A 16261-nucleotide genomic window follows, 5' to 3' on the forward strand; every position below is an offset into this window, starting at 1 on the left:
CAGCTTGCACCTGGGGCTACAATTAGCTGGTTTGTCCATTGTGTAGCACACCTTAATCAATTTGTTGATAATTTACCCTAGAGTCACCACCTACTCTAGTGAAGTCGGGGACAGGGACCCTGTGAATGAGGACCAGTTAGTTAATCTTGTAGAGTACTTTCTAGGAGAGTGAGATAGAGAGGGAAGGAAGCAAGCGTAGTTTGGCTCCACCAAGGAAAGTAGTTGTGGAAGTACCTTCCATACAGGCACTGTTGCCTCAGCATAAGGCCACAGTTTAGACATAGGAGGCAGGCAGTAGCTCAACCCTGATCCAGAGTTGCTGTGGGGCCCTGAGGGCTAGAGGTGTTCAACCTGAGGAGTGTGGTATCCAATCTGACTGTTTGCTCATCACTAGTCGTTATTAACCCCAACCACTAATAATATATCTATGTACATTTCTATAACTTTAACTCTGCATTATATTTGTGTATTTACAAATTTATAGGTGCTACAATACTTCTTGGTCACAGAAGCCAGTGAATGCCCCAGTGGTCCAGTTACCAATAGTAGAACGTTTATATGGGCAATAACATTCATAATTTTGTTTTACAAAACATATTTATACCTCCCAACATTCTGGTAACAATGAGATTATCCCAGTCCTTCCAACAAACTGCCCGTGCCATGAGTCTTCCCATTCCAGTTGCCCAGCTGGTATCTATACATAGTTTCATGGTCAAGGTAAGCCATTTAGAACAGTTTTTAAGTGCAGTTGAGGCAGTCTGATAGTATCCAAGAATTGGGGTATAGTTATTTTTGACTTTTGCTTTTCCCCAGAAGATGCCCCTTGGTGTTCATGTTGGGTCTGAACAATACAATGTAACATTTTGGCACAAAGATACAGCCCAACACAGCCCAACTGGAAGACAGGATGGCAAAGACCTCCATTGCCACAGTATACATGCCCCGGGCACTGAGATAGGCTGGGATAAAGGACACCCACACACTGAGGAAAGCCAACATACTGAATGTGATCAATTTGGCTTCATTGAAACTGTCAGGGAGGCGTCTGGCCAGGAAGGCAACAATGAAACTGATGGAGGCCAAGAGTCCAAGGTATCCCAGCATGCACCAGAAAGCAGTGGGTGACCCTTCATTGCAGTTAACTATGATGACTCCTGGTTTGGTGTCAGTGTCAAGTTCAGGGAAGGGAGGGATGACAAAAAGCCACAATACACACACACATAACTGAATTAAAGTGCATATGAGAATGAAAGGGTAGGACACCTTCACCCCTGTCCACTTTCTTAACCTGCTGCCGGGTTTGGTTGCATTAAAGGCAATGACAACAGTGATGGTTTTGGCCAGAACACAGGAGATGCAGAGGGCAAAAACCAACCCAAATGCCACCTGGCGCAGAAGACACTGTTGAAGTTGGGGGTAACCAATGAACCCTAAAGAGCAAAGGAAACAGAGGAACAGGGAAAGCAGGAGAAGGCAGCTAAGGGAGTAGTTGTTGGCTTTGACAATTGGTGTCTTCTTAAACCAGGTAAAAACTCTCAGAATAAGAAGTGGGATGAGAGAAGAGAAGATGGCTGTGCCTGTTAAAGAGAAACCTAAGGGATCTCCAAACGAAAGGAACTCTGTAGGCCTTGGTAGGCATCTGTCCTGCTGTAGATTGGGCCACGTGTCCCAGGAACATGGGTGACATTCCGCAGCATCTGGAGAACAATCAAATTATCTTTCTCATCTACATGATGTTTTATAGAAGTGAACAAACATGTTTTTATGGGTTACCTGTTTGGTTTGAAATCTGCCCCTGGGGACACCGGGCACACTCATAGCAACAAAGGGGCTTTCCTGATACAATCACCTTCCTAAATCCTGGGGAACAGCTTGGGCTGCACTTGGAAACAGGAACCTACAGGAATGTTATTAGAGTTGTGCTTCAGTATGAGATATACTATTACCATTTTACCATTGTACATATATATGACACACTTATGATAACACAAAATGCAACATATAAACTCAATAAATGACAAAGGCATGGTGGCCTCTGTAGCATACCAGTTGATCATCCCCAATCAGTATAAAGGTGTCCAAATGTAGGTATATGAGTAAAAATATGAAACAAGGGGGATAGTTTTGAAAGGCCATCCTTTGACTAGCTAATTTCCACTTGGAAACATGGATGGAGCATTGTAGAAGAGACAGCTGGGGCTAAACATAAGTGCTATTGAGCCATCACAATTCTGGCCAGCTTTCACAATATGCCCCTGTTTGGTCAGATAACAAGATCACTGAGGCATATACGTCCACTTTGATTTGATAAAGCTAAAAGTTGCCCCAATCACTATATTATATTTGAAGATAAACACTATATTTTATTGGGGTAGAAGTAAAGGGCTTAATCAAAAGATGAGAGCCTTCAAGAAGAGAACCTTCAAGGTTCCCAGGGAAAAGAACTAGTGATGTGCGGGTCAAGAAAAACTTGACCTGCATCCAACCCTAACCCACCCAACCTGATGACATCACAAAAGGGCAGGGCAGGAATTTGCCTATAAATCTGGAAGCCAGAAGTGCAGTGTAATGTCACGGGGGTGGAGAGCAGGCAGAAGAGCTCAACCCAAACATGACCCACAAATGATGTGCCAAAGTCGGCCGAACCCACCCAACCCACGGGTAAACCCACTAGTTCCACATCACTAGTGCTGACCACCATTAAAATGTAGAGGACTTACAGCGACATCGCCAAGCGAGCGGATCTTAAGGTGTATGGGCACCTTAAGCCCTCTGACCCACACCAGCCCCCAGGTCAAGAAAGGCCAGAGGTAAATAGTAAGGACCACCAAATGGGGTTTAACTTGACGTGGTAATCTTATGATCAAACAGTTTTTTGAAAATACATGCGCTGGTATAGATATATATTTACTTATAAGTAAATAAATAAATAAATAAATAAATAAATAACAGGGGACCAGGGAAAGTCTTTTTCTTTACAGTTCCTTTCTCACCCATACCTGGGTGTCACCATTGATCCATACAATTCTCTTACTATCCACTTTCAAGGTGTTCCCATCAGGGGCTCTCAAGTCATACGTCCCAACTGTAATGTGCTCCGCTGCCCCCTCGGCACCCAGATGCCAATTCACAACATCGTAGATGGCTGGAGGGTTCCCTTTTGCGTCAAAGAATATTTGGCTCCCATCTTTGGTCTTGAAGTTCACATTTTTAATATAGTGGAGAAGCTGAAAATGAAAACACATGCCGTGGTTATAATAAGCGAGTACATTTCAGTAGATACTTTATAAAGTGTTTTCTCATACCTGCCAAGCTTGAAATGAAGAGATGTTGGCACAGGAGCCACCGGAGAACGGCCCAGTCCCAGGTCTACAGTTGACCATATTTTGTAGCGCCCACGCAATCGCATACACAGCCGTGTAGACATTGAGAGAGGCTCTCTGATAATCTTCAGCTTCCACACTCTCTGGGTTCTCATTTCCCGTACACGCTTTTATTGTGACATTGTCCGTCCACGCTAGAGTTTCATCAGTCGGCCACTTGCACGCAAAGGCTTGCTCCCAAAACTCCAATACGAACTGATCATGAAGATATTTCCATGGACGAAGGCTCCTCAGATATTTGGAGAAGTTTGACATTAGCCCATTGTGGACAGCAAAACCAATGGTTCCTGTTAATATCCCTTGGTATCGCGGTTCGGAAAGTAAATCTAAGGTTGCCCATGCTTCGGTGGCCATGAAGATCTTACCAGTCACATTCTGCCTCAACAGCTCTTCTACAACAACCACAAAATTAGACGATATCACAATCACAATCTTGGCGGTTGACTTTTGAAGAACTTGAACGAGGCGAGGGGCATCTCTGTCGGCTTGACCAGTCAGGATATATTCAGTGAAGGCCACACAAGCTCCACCATTATTTAACTCCTCCTTTACCATCTGAAGCCCATGTTGACCGTAATCATCGTCATCTGCCAGAAGACCAACCCAAGTCCAACCAAAGTAAAATATCAGCTGCGCCAGACCTCTCATTTGATATTCGTCATTCGATATCGTTCGAAAAAAGGAAGGAAACAGGTCGCGGTCGTTTAGAACAGGACTGGTTGCAAAATAACTGATCTGAAAACAGAATGAGACAGAAATAAGATTTTTATGTACTTTTATTGTCTTGTATAATTAAAAAAGCCGATGAAATGATTTAGTTATACCAAATAGCACCGAAGTTTAGAAAGTGCTGGATATGTCAGATTGATTTTGTCAAGCCTTAAGGTGGCCATACTGCCGATGTGAGTCCTTTAGACTAATTCCGTAGCTTATCTGCGTGTATGGGGACCCCCTACGGTCCTACCCGACCAATATCTGGCTGAAAATCTTCCAGAAGATTGAGCAGGTTTGATTTTTTTTATTCGGATCAGGGATCTCATTGGCTTATTGATGCGTTCCTCACTACTACTGCTCCTATCTAAGTTGTTATTTGATAGTTTGGTCCTAGAACATACCAAACTTTTACTTGATCCCAACTAAGATTTAATTACCCCTTATTGGGGGCAGAACAGCCCTATTGGGTTTATTTCATGGTTAAATGATTCCCTTTTCTCTGTAATAATAAAACAGTACCTGTACTTGATCCCAACTAAGATATAATTACCCCTTATTGGGGGCAGAACAGCCCTATTGGGTTTATTTCATGGTTAAATGATTCCCTTTTCTCTGTAATAATAAATCAGTACCTGTACTTGATCCCAACTAAGATATAATTACCCCTTATTGGGGCAGAACAGCCCTATTGGGTTTATTTAATGGTTAAATGATTCCCTTTTCTCTGTAATAATAAAACAGTACCTGTACTTGATCCCAACTAAGATATAATTACCCCTTATTGGGGCAGAACAGCCCTATTGGGTTTATTTAATGGTTAAATGATTCCCTTTTCTCTGTAATAATAAAACAGTACCTGTACTTGATCCCAACTAAGATATAATTACCCCTTATTGGGGGCAGAACAGCCCTATTGGGTTTATTTAATGGTTAAATGATTCCCTTTTCTCTGTAATAATAAAACAGTACCTGTACTTGATCCCAACTAAGATATAATTACCCCTTATTGGGGCAGAACAGCCCTATTGGGTTTATTTAATGGTTAAATGATTCCCTTTTCTCTGTAATAATAAAACAGTACCTGTACTTTATCCCAACTAATATATAATTACCCCTTATTGGGGCAGAACAGCCCTATTGGGTTTATTTAATGGTTAAATGATAGCTCTTAGTACAAATTGCCCCAGGGACTGGTCCGATTGCCATCTTGGAGTCAGGAAGGAATTTTTTCCCCTCTGCAGCAAATTAGAGAGGCTTCAGATGGGGTTTTTTGCCTTCCTCTGGATCAACTAGAAGTTAGGCAGGTTATATATAGGCATTATGGTTGAACGTGATGGATGTACGTCTTTTTTCAACCTAACTTACTATGTTACTATGTTACTATGTTACTGCCCCATCCTGCAAATTGCTCACCCCCGCCCCCCATTTGTTTGTAGTTTGGAAAATCAGGTAAATTTATTGCAGAAGGGGAGGAGCAGTAGGGGTGGTAAGTGTTGTTGGGGGGAGGGGTTACAAGCAGTGGGATCTGCCCCGAGCTCAATCAGCCCAAAGCCTGGCACTGCCCATGATGAAAGAAGATACTTATATTGGGGGCATAAGAGAATTCTGATGACATCCTTGAATTCCAGTATAACTCCCACTGTAGTAGATATGGTCAGTATTCCGGCCTAACCACCAACTAAGAAAAATCCCATTTTCATCTTAGCATAACATTTCCCAATAACCCTCTAGGTCACTTCAACCTTAACCAGGAACCAAGACCTTAATTAGCAAAGCAAATTCCTCTCGTTATCCCTACAAGGATAGCAACCAGTGTCTTGGAGATGATCCCACATTTCATACGCCAGAGTGGGATCCCGCATACAGCCAATATAGAATACCGCTTAGAAAATGAAACAGTATCTAGTAGAATTAAGTCTAAAACAACTGGACTTTTCTGAGTTTTTCTTGAAAACGTTTCACCACTCATCCGAGTGGCTTCTTCAGTAGTGATGAGCGAATCTGTCCTGTTTTGCTTCGTGGAAAAATTCGCAAATCTTTCAAAAGATTCGCGAAAAATTTGTGAAACTGTGAAAATGTCGCGTGTCAAAAATTGACGCCCGCGACTATTCTTTTGTCGCCCGCGGCTATTCTTTTGTCGCCCGCGGCTATTCTTTTGTCGCCCGCGGCTATTCTTTTGTCGCCCGCGGCTATTCTTTTGTCGCCCGCGGCTATTCTTTTGTCGAGCGGCTATTCTTTAGTCGCCCGCAGCTATTCTTTTGTGGCGTGGCTATTCTTTTGTGGCGTGGCTATTCTTTTGTCACCCACGGCTATTCTTTTGTCGCCCTCGACTATTCTTTTGTTGTGTGGCTATTCTTTTGTCGCCCACGGCTATTCTTTTGTCACACGACAATTGTTTTGACACGCGACTATTCTTTTGACGTGGGTGACAATTTTTGGACGCACAGCAAATTTTTCCGTGGATCCATATCTGCCGAAACATTTCGCCCATCACTATTCTTCAGTCCAAATGACTGGTAGGGAATTCCCCGGCATTTAAACCCTTGAGGGTAGTACAGTCACAGGTATCCATTCACAATGGTTCCATTGAACTGTACTACCCTCAAGGGATTAAATGCCGGAGAATTCCCTACCAGTCATTCGAACTGAAGAAGCCACTCGGATGAGTGGAGATACGTTTTCTAGAAAAGCTCAGAAAAGTCCAGTTGTTTTAGACTTAATTCTACTATTAACTATTTTTCCCTTCTGCGACAAATTAGAGAGGCTTCAGATGGGGTTTTTTCGCCTTCCTCGGGATCACCTAGCAGTTAGGCAGGTTATATATAGGCATTTTGGTTGAACGTGATGGACATATGTCTTTTTTCAACCTAACTTACTATGTTACTAGATACTGTATATCATGACCTAAATGAATGAGAATCTTCATAGACTTATGGAGAAGTATTCTGCATGGAAAAAAGACCCAAGCTAAACCTCAGTAAATCCAGATAGAACATTAAAAGGTACAGAGTTACTAGCACCTACCTGTAATATATAGTAATAATTGGCATCTCAGTGCCAGTACCAGGCCTATCATCAATAAAACAACCAATACAACATTAATAATTAATGGTGCTTTCTGAAAGTCAAGTTTTTGGTTGATGTGTAAGCTGTATATTCTCTATACAGATGGAAGAGTGGTCCAAAAAGTGTAGTGGGACGAAGATCTCAAGGCTACGACCACATAAAAAATGACAACCCCACCTGTGTCTCCTAGACATGTTACTTATGATGTGGCCTTCAGTGGTTCTGGTTTAATCTTTCGCTATTATTTCAAGAATGATATAATCTACCTTTACAGAAACAGAAAAGAGTAGAGTCTAGAAGAATCTAGTAGAAGATTCTAGTAGAATCTTGAAGATAGTTTTGAGACTGCTCTTACCTGTGGGTATCGGGACAGTCCCAAGATTTGGGCCATTATGATCGATCCTGTAGACCAAGAGTCACCGATGATGCCAGCAAGTGGGGCCCCTTTGTGACAGTGATAATTTGGGGTGATCTCGTTTCCTCCCGACAGCATTAACAGGGTTCCTCTGGCTGCTTCTCTTGATGTAAAGCAAGTGTCGAAAACCTGATAGCCCAGGGTAATGTTGGGAAGGAGTTCTGGGTCTGAGTTGATCTCCTCAACAGCGAATATTAATGCATGCATGTTCTGGAAGTACTCAATGATAAACCTGATAGGGAAGCATAAATAATATCAAAAAGTGGCTTGATCATCCTCTGTGGCACCTACAGACAAGTGACTACTAATAACTGTATGCTTTAAAAAATATTCTCTGTAATAATAAAACAGTACCTGTACTTGATCCCAACTAAGATATAATTACCCCTTATTGGGGGCAGAACAGCCCTATTGGGTTTATTTAATGGTTAAATGATTCCCTTTTCTCTGTAATAATAAAACAGTACCTGTACTTGATCCCAACTAAGATATAATTACCCCTTATTGGGGCAGAACAGCCCTATTGGGTTTATTTAATGGTTAAATGATTCCCTTTTCTCTGTAATAATAAAACAGTACCTGTACATGATCCCAACTAAGATATAATTACCCCTTATTGGGGGCAGAACAGCCCTATTGGGTTTATTTCATGGTTAAATGATTCCCTTTTCTCTGTAATAATAAAACAGTACCTGTACTTGATCCCAACTAAGATATAATTACCCCTTATTGGGGCAGAACAGCCCTATTGGGTTTATTTCATGGTTAAATGATTCCCTTTTCTCTGTAATAATAAAACAGTACCTGTACTTGATCCCAACTAAGATATAATTACCCCTTATTGGGGCAGAACAGCCCTATTGGGTTTATTTAATGGTTAAATGATTCCCAATGAAACCCAGGTCCCGAGCATTCTGGATAACAGGTCCCATATCTGTAGTATCACTTCTGTCCTAAGGGTAGTCTCCAAATTATCGGGTTTTCTTAACCTACAACCACACATTTCCTCTTAGCCAGTCCTACACTCACTCACCCCCGGTCTGGCCTGTCCTACACTCACTCACCCCCGGTCTGGCCAGTCCTACACTCACTCACCCCCGGTCTGGCCAGTCCTACACTCACTCACCCCCGGTCTGGCCAGTCCTACACTCACTCACCCCCGGTCTGGCCTGTCCTACACTCACTCACCCCCGGTCTGGCCTGTCCTACACTCACTCACCCCCGGTCTGGCCTGTCCTACACTCACTCACCCCCGGTCTGGCCAGTCCTACACTCACTCACCCCCGGTCTGGCCAGTCCTACACTCACTCACCCCCGGTCTGGCCAGTCCTACACTCACTCACCCCCGGTCTGGCCTGTCCTACACTCACTCACCCCCGGTCTGGCCAGTCCTACACTCACTCACCCCCGGTCTGGCCAGTCCTACACTCACTCACCCCCGGTCTGGCCAGTCCTACACTCACTCACCCCCGGTCTGGCCTGTCCTACACTCACTCACCCCCGGTCTGGCCTGTCCTACACTCACTCACCCCCGGTCTGGCCTGTCCTACACTCACTCACCCCCGGTCTGGCCAGTCCTACACTCACTCACCCCCGGTCTGGCCCGTCCTACACTCACTCACCCCCGGTCTGGCCAGTCCTACACTCACTCACCCCGGTCTGGCCAGTCCTACACTCACTCACCCCCGGTCTGGCCTGTCCTACACTCACTCACCCCCGGTCTGGCCTGTCCTACACTCACTCACCCCCGGTCTGGCCAGTCCTACACTCACTCACCCCCGGTCTGGCCAGTCCTACACTCACTCACCCCCGTTCTGGCCTGTCCTACACTCACTCACCCCCAGTCTGGCCTGTCCTACACTCACTCACCCCCGGTCTGGCCAGTCCTACACTCACTCACCCCTGTTCTGGCCTGTCCTACACTCACTCACCCCCGGTCTGGCCTGTCCTACACTCACTCACCCCCGGTCTTGCCTGTCCTACACTCACTCACCCCCGGTCTGGCCTGTCCTACACTCACTCACCCCCGGTCTGGCCAGTCCTACACTCACTCACCCCCGGTCTGGCCAGTCCTACACTCACTCACCCCCGGTCTGGCCCGTCCTACACTCACTCACCCCCGGTCTGGCCTGTCCTACACTCACTCACCCCCGGTCTGGCCAGTCCTACACTCACTCACCCCCAGTCTGGCCTGTCCTACACTCACTCACCCCCGGTCTGGCCTGTCCTACACTCACTCACCCCTGATCTGGCCTGTCCTACACTCAATCACCCCCGGTCTGGCCAGTCCTACACTCACTCACCCCCGGTCTGGCCTGTCCTACACTCACTCACCCCCAGTCTGGCCTGTCCTACACTCACTCACCCCCAGTCTGGCCTGTCCTACACTCACTCACCCCCGGTCTGGCCTGTCCTACACTCACTCACCCCCAGTCTGGCCTGTCCTACACTCACTCACCCCCAGTCTGGCCTGTCCTACACTCACTCACCCCCAGTCTGGCCTGTCCTACACTCACTCACCCCCGGTCTGGCCAGTCCTACACTCACTCACCCCCGGTCTGGCCTGTCCTACACTCACTCACCCCCAGTCTGGCCTGTCCTACACTCACTCACCCCCAGTCTGGCCTGTCCTACACTCACTCACCCCCAGTCTGGCCTGTCCTACACTCACTCACCCCCGGTCTGGCCAGTCCTACACTCACTCACTCCCGGTCTGGCCTGTCCTACACTCACTCTCATCTGATTCATTACGATTTCTACTGTTTCATTATACATTTAACAAAGGTTAAGTTGCAAGTTGCTTGCTTTAAAGGGTAAAATCCCCAAATGGTTGCCATTTTATTGGCCCATCGGGATCACCTGACTGTGGCTGGGAAGGATGGGAGCTACAACATGGAGCTGGCCACTGCTCCTTTCTGCAAATTCAATGTTATTACTTGGGAAAAGGTGGCAACATTAGTCTCAGCAAAGCTTCAGTATAACAGATAGAGAGTAATGACACTTACATCCCACACTGCAGCTCATGGGGTTGGCTTGTGAAATCAAGGCCACTGGAAACTCTATCAAAATGGACCATGAAGGTTCCACCTATAACAATGTCTCCTGGGCGGCTCAGAAGTCCAGTAATGTTCTCAGCAGGTTGGGTGCAGCTGATGCCTGAAGAAGAACCTGCACATATTGCCATGTCTAATATACAGAAGGTCCACACTGTAGAGAAGATAGAGCAGATGATCCTGGGCCGTTCCTGCCTATTACAGAGAAACATCTCTAATCCGTGACTGACTGACGCGCGGTTTCTCTAACAGTCATTATCAGGAGCAATGAGATGGGCTTTCCGAGCTGGATTTATATATTTTATAGATAAACAGGCCTTGGGGAACGTTACAGAATCAATGTAATTATGGAAAGTGTTCGGGGATGCTCAGTACCCATCTCCCAACTGAATAACATCAGTCATTCCCAAAAGTAACACAAAGCGCAATAAAACATTACAATTGGCAAGGGCAAGCTCAACACCATTCTCAATATTACTTTGTAAGGTATTTATTAGAGGAAAAGGGAAGGCTAAAGTACTGGGGGGTGCCAAAATGTTAGGTGCCCCCCAGTGATCGCTTACTTGAAACCCTCGGACTGGTGCTCCTGTTAGGAGAAAACTCTACTCCATATGCACTCACCTTGGGCAATGCAACAGGTGACTGAGACCAGGGACAAAGATGGCAGCACTGCACTCAAGTTAGTTTAGTCAATAGGGTTGCCTAAAAATTGCCCCTCTGCTGATTTTGACTTTTGTTATCTTTTCAACACATTTTCTTTTGGACTGTCCACAGGTTTAAGGCCTTGAATGCCTGTTAAAGAGAAGGTCACCTATGTAATAGGTCTTCGAGATCTGCTTCTTTTTTGCCTGAAATTGGTATAGAGTGAAGTTTATGGGGTCACCCAGCACCAAAAAAAACAGTGGTACTGGTTGATACATTAGATAGGTACAAGAAGGGGCTGGGTGGGTATTTAGCAAGTGAGGGAATATAGGGATATGGGAGATAGCTCTTAGTACAAGTTGCCCCAAGGACTGGTCCGATTGCCATCTTGGAGTCAGGAAGGAATTTTTCCCCCTCTGCGGCAAATTAGAGAGGCTTCAGAAGGGTTTTTCGACTTCCTCTGGATCAACCAGCTGTTAGGCAGGTTATATATAGGCATTATGGTTGAACTTGATGGACATACGTCTAGGTTAATTATGCCCTAACAACCAAGTAACACAAAATGTAAACAATTCAAAAACCACACAGACAATAGCACCTTCTTTTATCATACTACTGAATATTGAAGTAGAACTGAATTATAGCAGCAAGAGAGATGCAACTGCACAACACCCTCACCTTCCTCTCCCACTTAGCGAAGGCCCATTCTGGGTTAGAGAGGCCAGTGTGACCCACGTTCTACTGGTACTAGTCTGGGAAGGTGGCTATTGAGCCAATAAAGAGGTTCCATGTTGGTGCACAAAGGTGTGGGACTCGAAGGTTAAACTGTTGGTGGGAATTCCTTTATATTGTTGTAACAAGTGCAGGCTGTAGAGGAAGGCAATTGTTCCTTCATAAAAGGTGCAAGGTAATTGGCTGTGGGTTCAGGTCTCTGAGGTTTTTCCCACTATCCCATTGGCTGCAATTCCTGCCTCTTAGTCTTGTATGCATATGTTTCTGCCTGAGTTTCAGGAAGACCTTATATACAGTGGTTCTCGTAATCATTAGTAAACCCTTTAGAATTTTCAAAATTTTCTTCCTACCACGCTTGGGTGCAGACACATGTAGACAATATCCACCAAAAATCCACACGTACAGCCCTTTTGTGGATATGTATCATGGCTCAAACAAAGGAGGAATCTGAAAACCTCAGAAAAAGAATTGTTGATGTCCATAAAGCTGGAAAAGTTTACAAGACTTTGGACTCCACCAATTAACAGTCAGACAGATTGTGTACAAATGGAGGAAATTCAAGACCGCTGTTACCCTACCTAGAAGTGGTTAACCATCAAAGATAACTCCAACTGCAAGGTATCTAATAGTCTGAGAGTATCTAGTATAAATAAATCTAAAGCAACTGGACTTGTTAAGTAATCATTGAAGACGTTCAACAGTTGAACTGAAGAAGCTGCTCAGATGAGTAGTGAAACATCTTCAATGATTACTTAACAAGTCCAGTTGCTTTAGATTTATTTATCCTAGATATACCATGACCTGGATGAATGAAAATCTTCATAGTCAGTAGTCTGAGAGGTTACAAAGGAAACCAGGGGAGCTTCTAAGCACCTGAAGGCCTGTCTCACATTGGCCAATGTTGATGTTCATGAGTCCCACCATCAGGAAAACACTGAACAGCAATGGTGTGTACAAGGTAGCAAGGAGAAAGCCACTGCTCTCCCCCAAAAATATTGCTGACCATCTAAAGTTTGCATAAGATCATGTAAACAAACCTGAAGGAGATTGGAAAAATGTTTTGTTGATGGATGAAGCCAAATAGAACTTTTTGGCTTAAATAAGGAGCGTAACATTTGGAGAAAGAGAAACACTGCACTCCAGAATAAAAACGTTATCCCATCTGTTAAACATGGTGGTGGGAATGTTCTGGTTTGGGCCTTTTTTGCTGCATCTGGACCTGGACGGCTAGCCATCATCTTTATCCCATCTGTTAAACATGGTGGTGGGAATGTTCTGGTTTGGGCCTTTTTTGCTGCATCTGGGCCTGGACAGCTAGCCATCATCTTTATCGCATCTGTTAAACATGGTGGTGGGAATGTTCTGGTTTGGGCCTTTTTTGCTGCAACTGGGCCTGGATGGCTAGCCATCATCGATGAGTTCTGAACTATACCAGAATTCTAATGAAAAATGTCAAGACATCTGTCCTTGAACTGAATTTCAAGAGATAGTGGGTCATACAGCAAGAAAATGATCCTAAACACACGAAGAATGGTTAAAGAAGAATAAAGTGAATGTTATGGGATGACCAAGTCAAAGTCCTGACTTTCCAACTGAAATGTTGTGGAAAGACCTAAAGCATGCAGTTCATGTAAGGAAAGTCTGAGAGTGGCCAGAGATACATCTGGGCTGGCACGTTTGGAGCAAAGTCTGAGCGTGGCCAGAAATACATCTGGGCTGGCACATTTGGAATAAAGTCTGAGAGTTGCCAGAAATAAATCTGGGCTGGCACATTTGGAGTAAAGTCTGAGAGTGGCCAGAGATACATCTGGGCTGGCACGTTTGGAGTAAAGTCTGAGAGTGGCCAGAGATACATCTGAGCTGGCATGTTTGGAGTAAAGTCTGAGAGTTGCCAGAAACACATCTGGGCTGGCACATTTGGAATAAAGTCTGAGAGTGGCCAGAGATACATCTGGGCTGGCACATTTGGAATAAAGTCTGAGAGTGGCCAGAGATACACTACATCTGAGCTGGCATGTTTGGAGTAAAGTCTGAGAGTGGCCAGAAATACATCTGGGCTGGCATGTTTGGAATAAAGTCTGAGAGTGTCCAGAGATACATCTGGGCTGGCACGTTTGGAGTAAAGTCTGAGAGTGGCCAGAGGTACATCTGGGCTGGCACATTTGGAGTAAAGTCTGAGAGTGGCCAGAGATACATCTGGGCTGGCACGTTTGGAGTAAAGCCTGAGAGTGGTTACGGTTCCTTACTGTGGAAAGTTAAGGGCAGAGGTCACAAAGGAGCTGAGTGATTTTGCTGCTAAATGCCCTCATTGGTAGTAGGACTGTTGAATAAGAGACCCTGAACTGAGGTCTGCCCTTATCTCTACTTTTGAAGGACTGTCAGTGATGATAACAGAACTGCAACAGGGAAGGCCTAGCCCCTTATTTTATTAAATTTTCTGTGATTTTGGTGCATTTTTTTAGTGATTCTATTGCATTTTTAGCCATTGTATTGCCTTTTTAGTTATGCATGGGTGTTGCACTCTTGATTTTGTCCGTAAAACTAATTTGCCCTAGCCAAATTACTCAAACTGTTATTCTGACTGCAGATTTCACTAGGTGAAAAAAGCATAGATTTTAGTGATTTTGTTTGGATTTTAGCAATTTTATTGCATTTCGCATTGTTCTTTGTTACTTGTCATCGCCCATGGAAATTTTGTCTGCTAAATATCAAATTGGGTGCCTCTGTACATCACATAGTTTGGTAAATCTATGCATATTGGGCATCAAACTGTTCAGTAGACACCTGATGTTCATATTTAGAGTGTTTTATGTTGATACATTATTAAATGTGGGCTACATAATGGGGCAAAATACAAGCTTTGTGCCAATTTTCAAAAATTTGATAAAAACCGTTATGTTTAGCATAGCTTTGTAGTTTGGTAGTTTGCAGTAGAAACATGAATTTACCCATTTTTGTTTTGTCAAAATGTGTACTTTTGGAAAATATATGGTTTTCTAGGGTCTCAGTACTGTTAGGGGGTCTTATGGCACATAATACACATACTGGGTGCAAAAATTGCACCAGCCAGAGTGTCAGATGTGTAAATTCATATGCACTATTTTTATTTGGGTGCCCCTGTATGTCATATAGTTTGGTAAATCTATGCATATAGGGCATCAAACTGTTCAGTAGACCCCTGGCATTCATATTTAGTATGTTTTATGTAGATACGTTACAAAATGTGGGGGTACATAATGGGGCAAAATGCACATTTTGTGACGATTTTCAGAAATTTCATAAAAACCTTTATGTTTAGCATAACTTTGTAGTTTGGTAGTTTGCAGTACAAAGTTGTATTTACCTATTTTTGTTTTGTCAGAATGTGTACCTTTGGAAAATGCATGGTTTTATAGGGTCTCTGTATTGTTAGGGGGTCTTATGGCACATAATAAACATACTGGGAGCTTATGTTGCAGTGCATGCACTTTCTATGCACTAACTTCTTTTCTCTCTAAATGCCAGATACATCAGTGATCCTATACACAATGGGCATCAAACTGTTCAGTGGACCCTTGGCTTTCATATTTAGGATGTTTTTTCTTGGTACCTAATGTTATGTGGGAGATATGGTGCTTGAAAGTGGAAGGATTGGTGCAATTTTCAGGTATTTCATAAAAAACGCCAACTTTGGGAAAGCACTGCAACTCTGTAGTTTGGAGTATAAAGACGTCGGTGCCCATTTTGAATTTACCTGAATGTGTACTTTCCAAAAATATATGGTTTTAGGTGGTCAATGAATTTTGTTGTGTTTTTGCCCCACAAAAATGCAGTAAATGTGTTGAATTTTCAGTAGCTAAAGAGATCTCCAAGGCAATTTTATGCACTAACTTCCTTTTGGGGTCTCTAAATGCCAGATACATTGGTGATCCTATGCACAATGGGCATCAAACTGTTCAGTGGACCCTTGGCTTTCATATTTAGGTTGTATTTTCTTAGTACCTAATGCTATGTGGGAGATACAGTGCTTGAAAGTGGAAGCTTTGAGGTGATTTTTTTTAATTTTCATAATTTTTTATAGAAACTGCCAAATTCAGGAAAGCATTGCCGTTTGGTACTAAGGAGTTGGAAGACATGGTTACTCATTTCGGATTTAGCAGAATGTGTACTTTTCAAAAATATATGGTTTCCTGGGGATAAACCTAATGTTCCAGGATTTTTGGCTTTGGAATCTAAAGTATGCCGTATTCTGCTGTAATGCTTTGAAAATTTAG

At 43.9% G+C, this 16261-nt stretch overlaps 1 protein-coding gene across 1 annotated transcript; it reads right to left on the bottom strand.

Annotated features, from left to right (window-relative positions):
- Nucleotides 1-789: 789 nt before the first annotated feature.
- LOC100491180 (extracellular calcium-sensing receptor) lies at nucleotides 790-10765 on the bottom strand. The gene is made up of 6 exons (XM_002940806.2): nucleotides 10587-10765; nucleotides 7522-7813; nucleotides 3309-4121; nucleotides 3003-3230; nucleotides 1777-1900; nucleotides 790-1700 (listed from the first exon to the last, which is right to left on the bottom strand). Exons 1-6 carry the CDS (start codon nucleotides 10763-10765, stop codon nucleotides 790-792), a joined length of 2547 nt encoding a protein of 848 aa, XP_002940852.2.
- Between the last annotated feature and the right edge of the window lie 5496 nt (nucleotides 10766-16261).

The sequence above is a fragment of the Xenopus tropicalis genome, chromosome 3 (assembly GCF_000004195.4).
Source record: "Xenopus tropicalis strain Nigerian chromosome 3, UCB_Xtro_10.0, whole genome shotgun sequence".
NCBI classification, from domain to species: domain Eukaryota; kingdom Metazoa; phylum Chordata; class Amphibia; order Anura; family Pipidae; genus Xenopus; species Xenopus tropicalis.

What these genes read in the sequence shown, in the direction of transcription:
- LOC100491180 (XM_002940806.2), bottom strand. Translation starts at nt 10,765, where the DNA reads ATGGCAATATGTGCAGGTTCTTCTTCAGGCATCAGCTGCACCCAACCT. An exon ending in CATGAGCTGCAGTGTGGGAT is followed by an intron (nt 7,814 to 10,586) that starts GTAAGTGTCATT and finishes CTTCCCTATCAG; the next exon opens with GTTTATCATTGAGTACTTCC. An exon ending in GCAGATTTCAAACCAAACAG is followed by an intron (nt 1,701 to 1,776) that starts GTAACCCATAAA and finishes ATTGTTCTCCAG; the next exon opens with ATGCTGCGGAATGTCACCCA.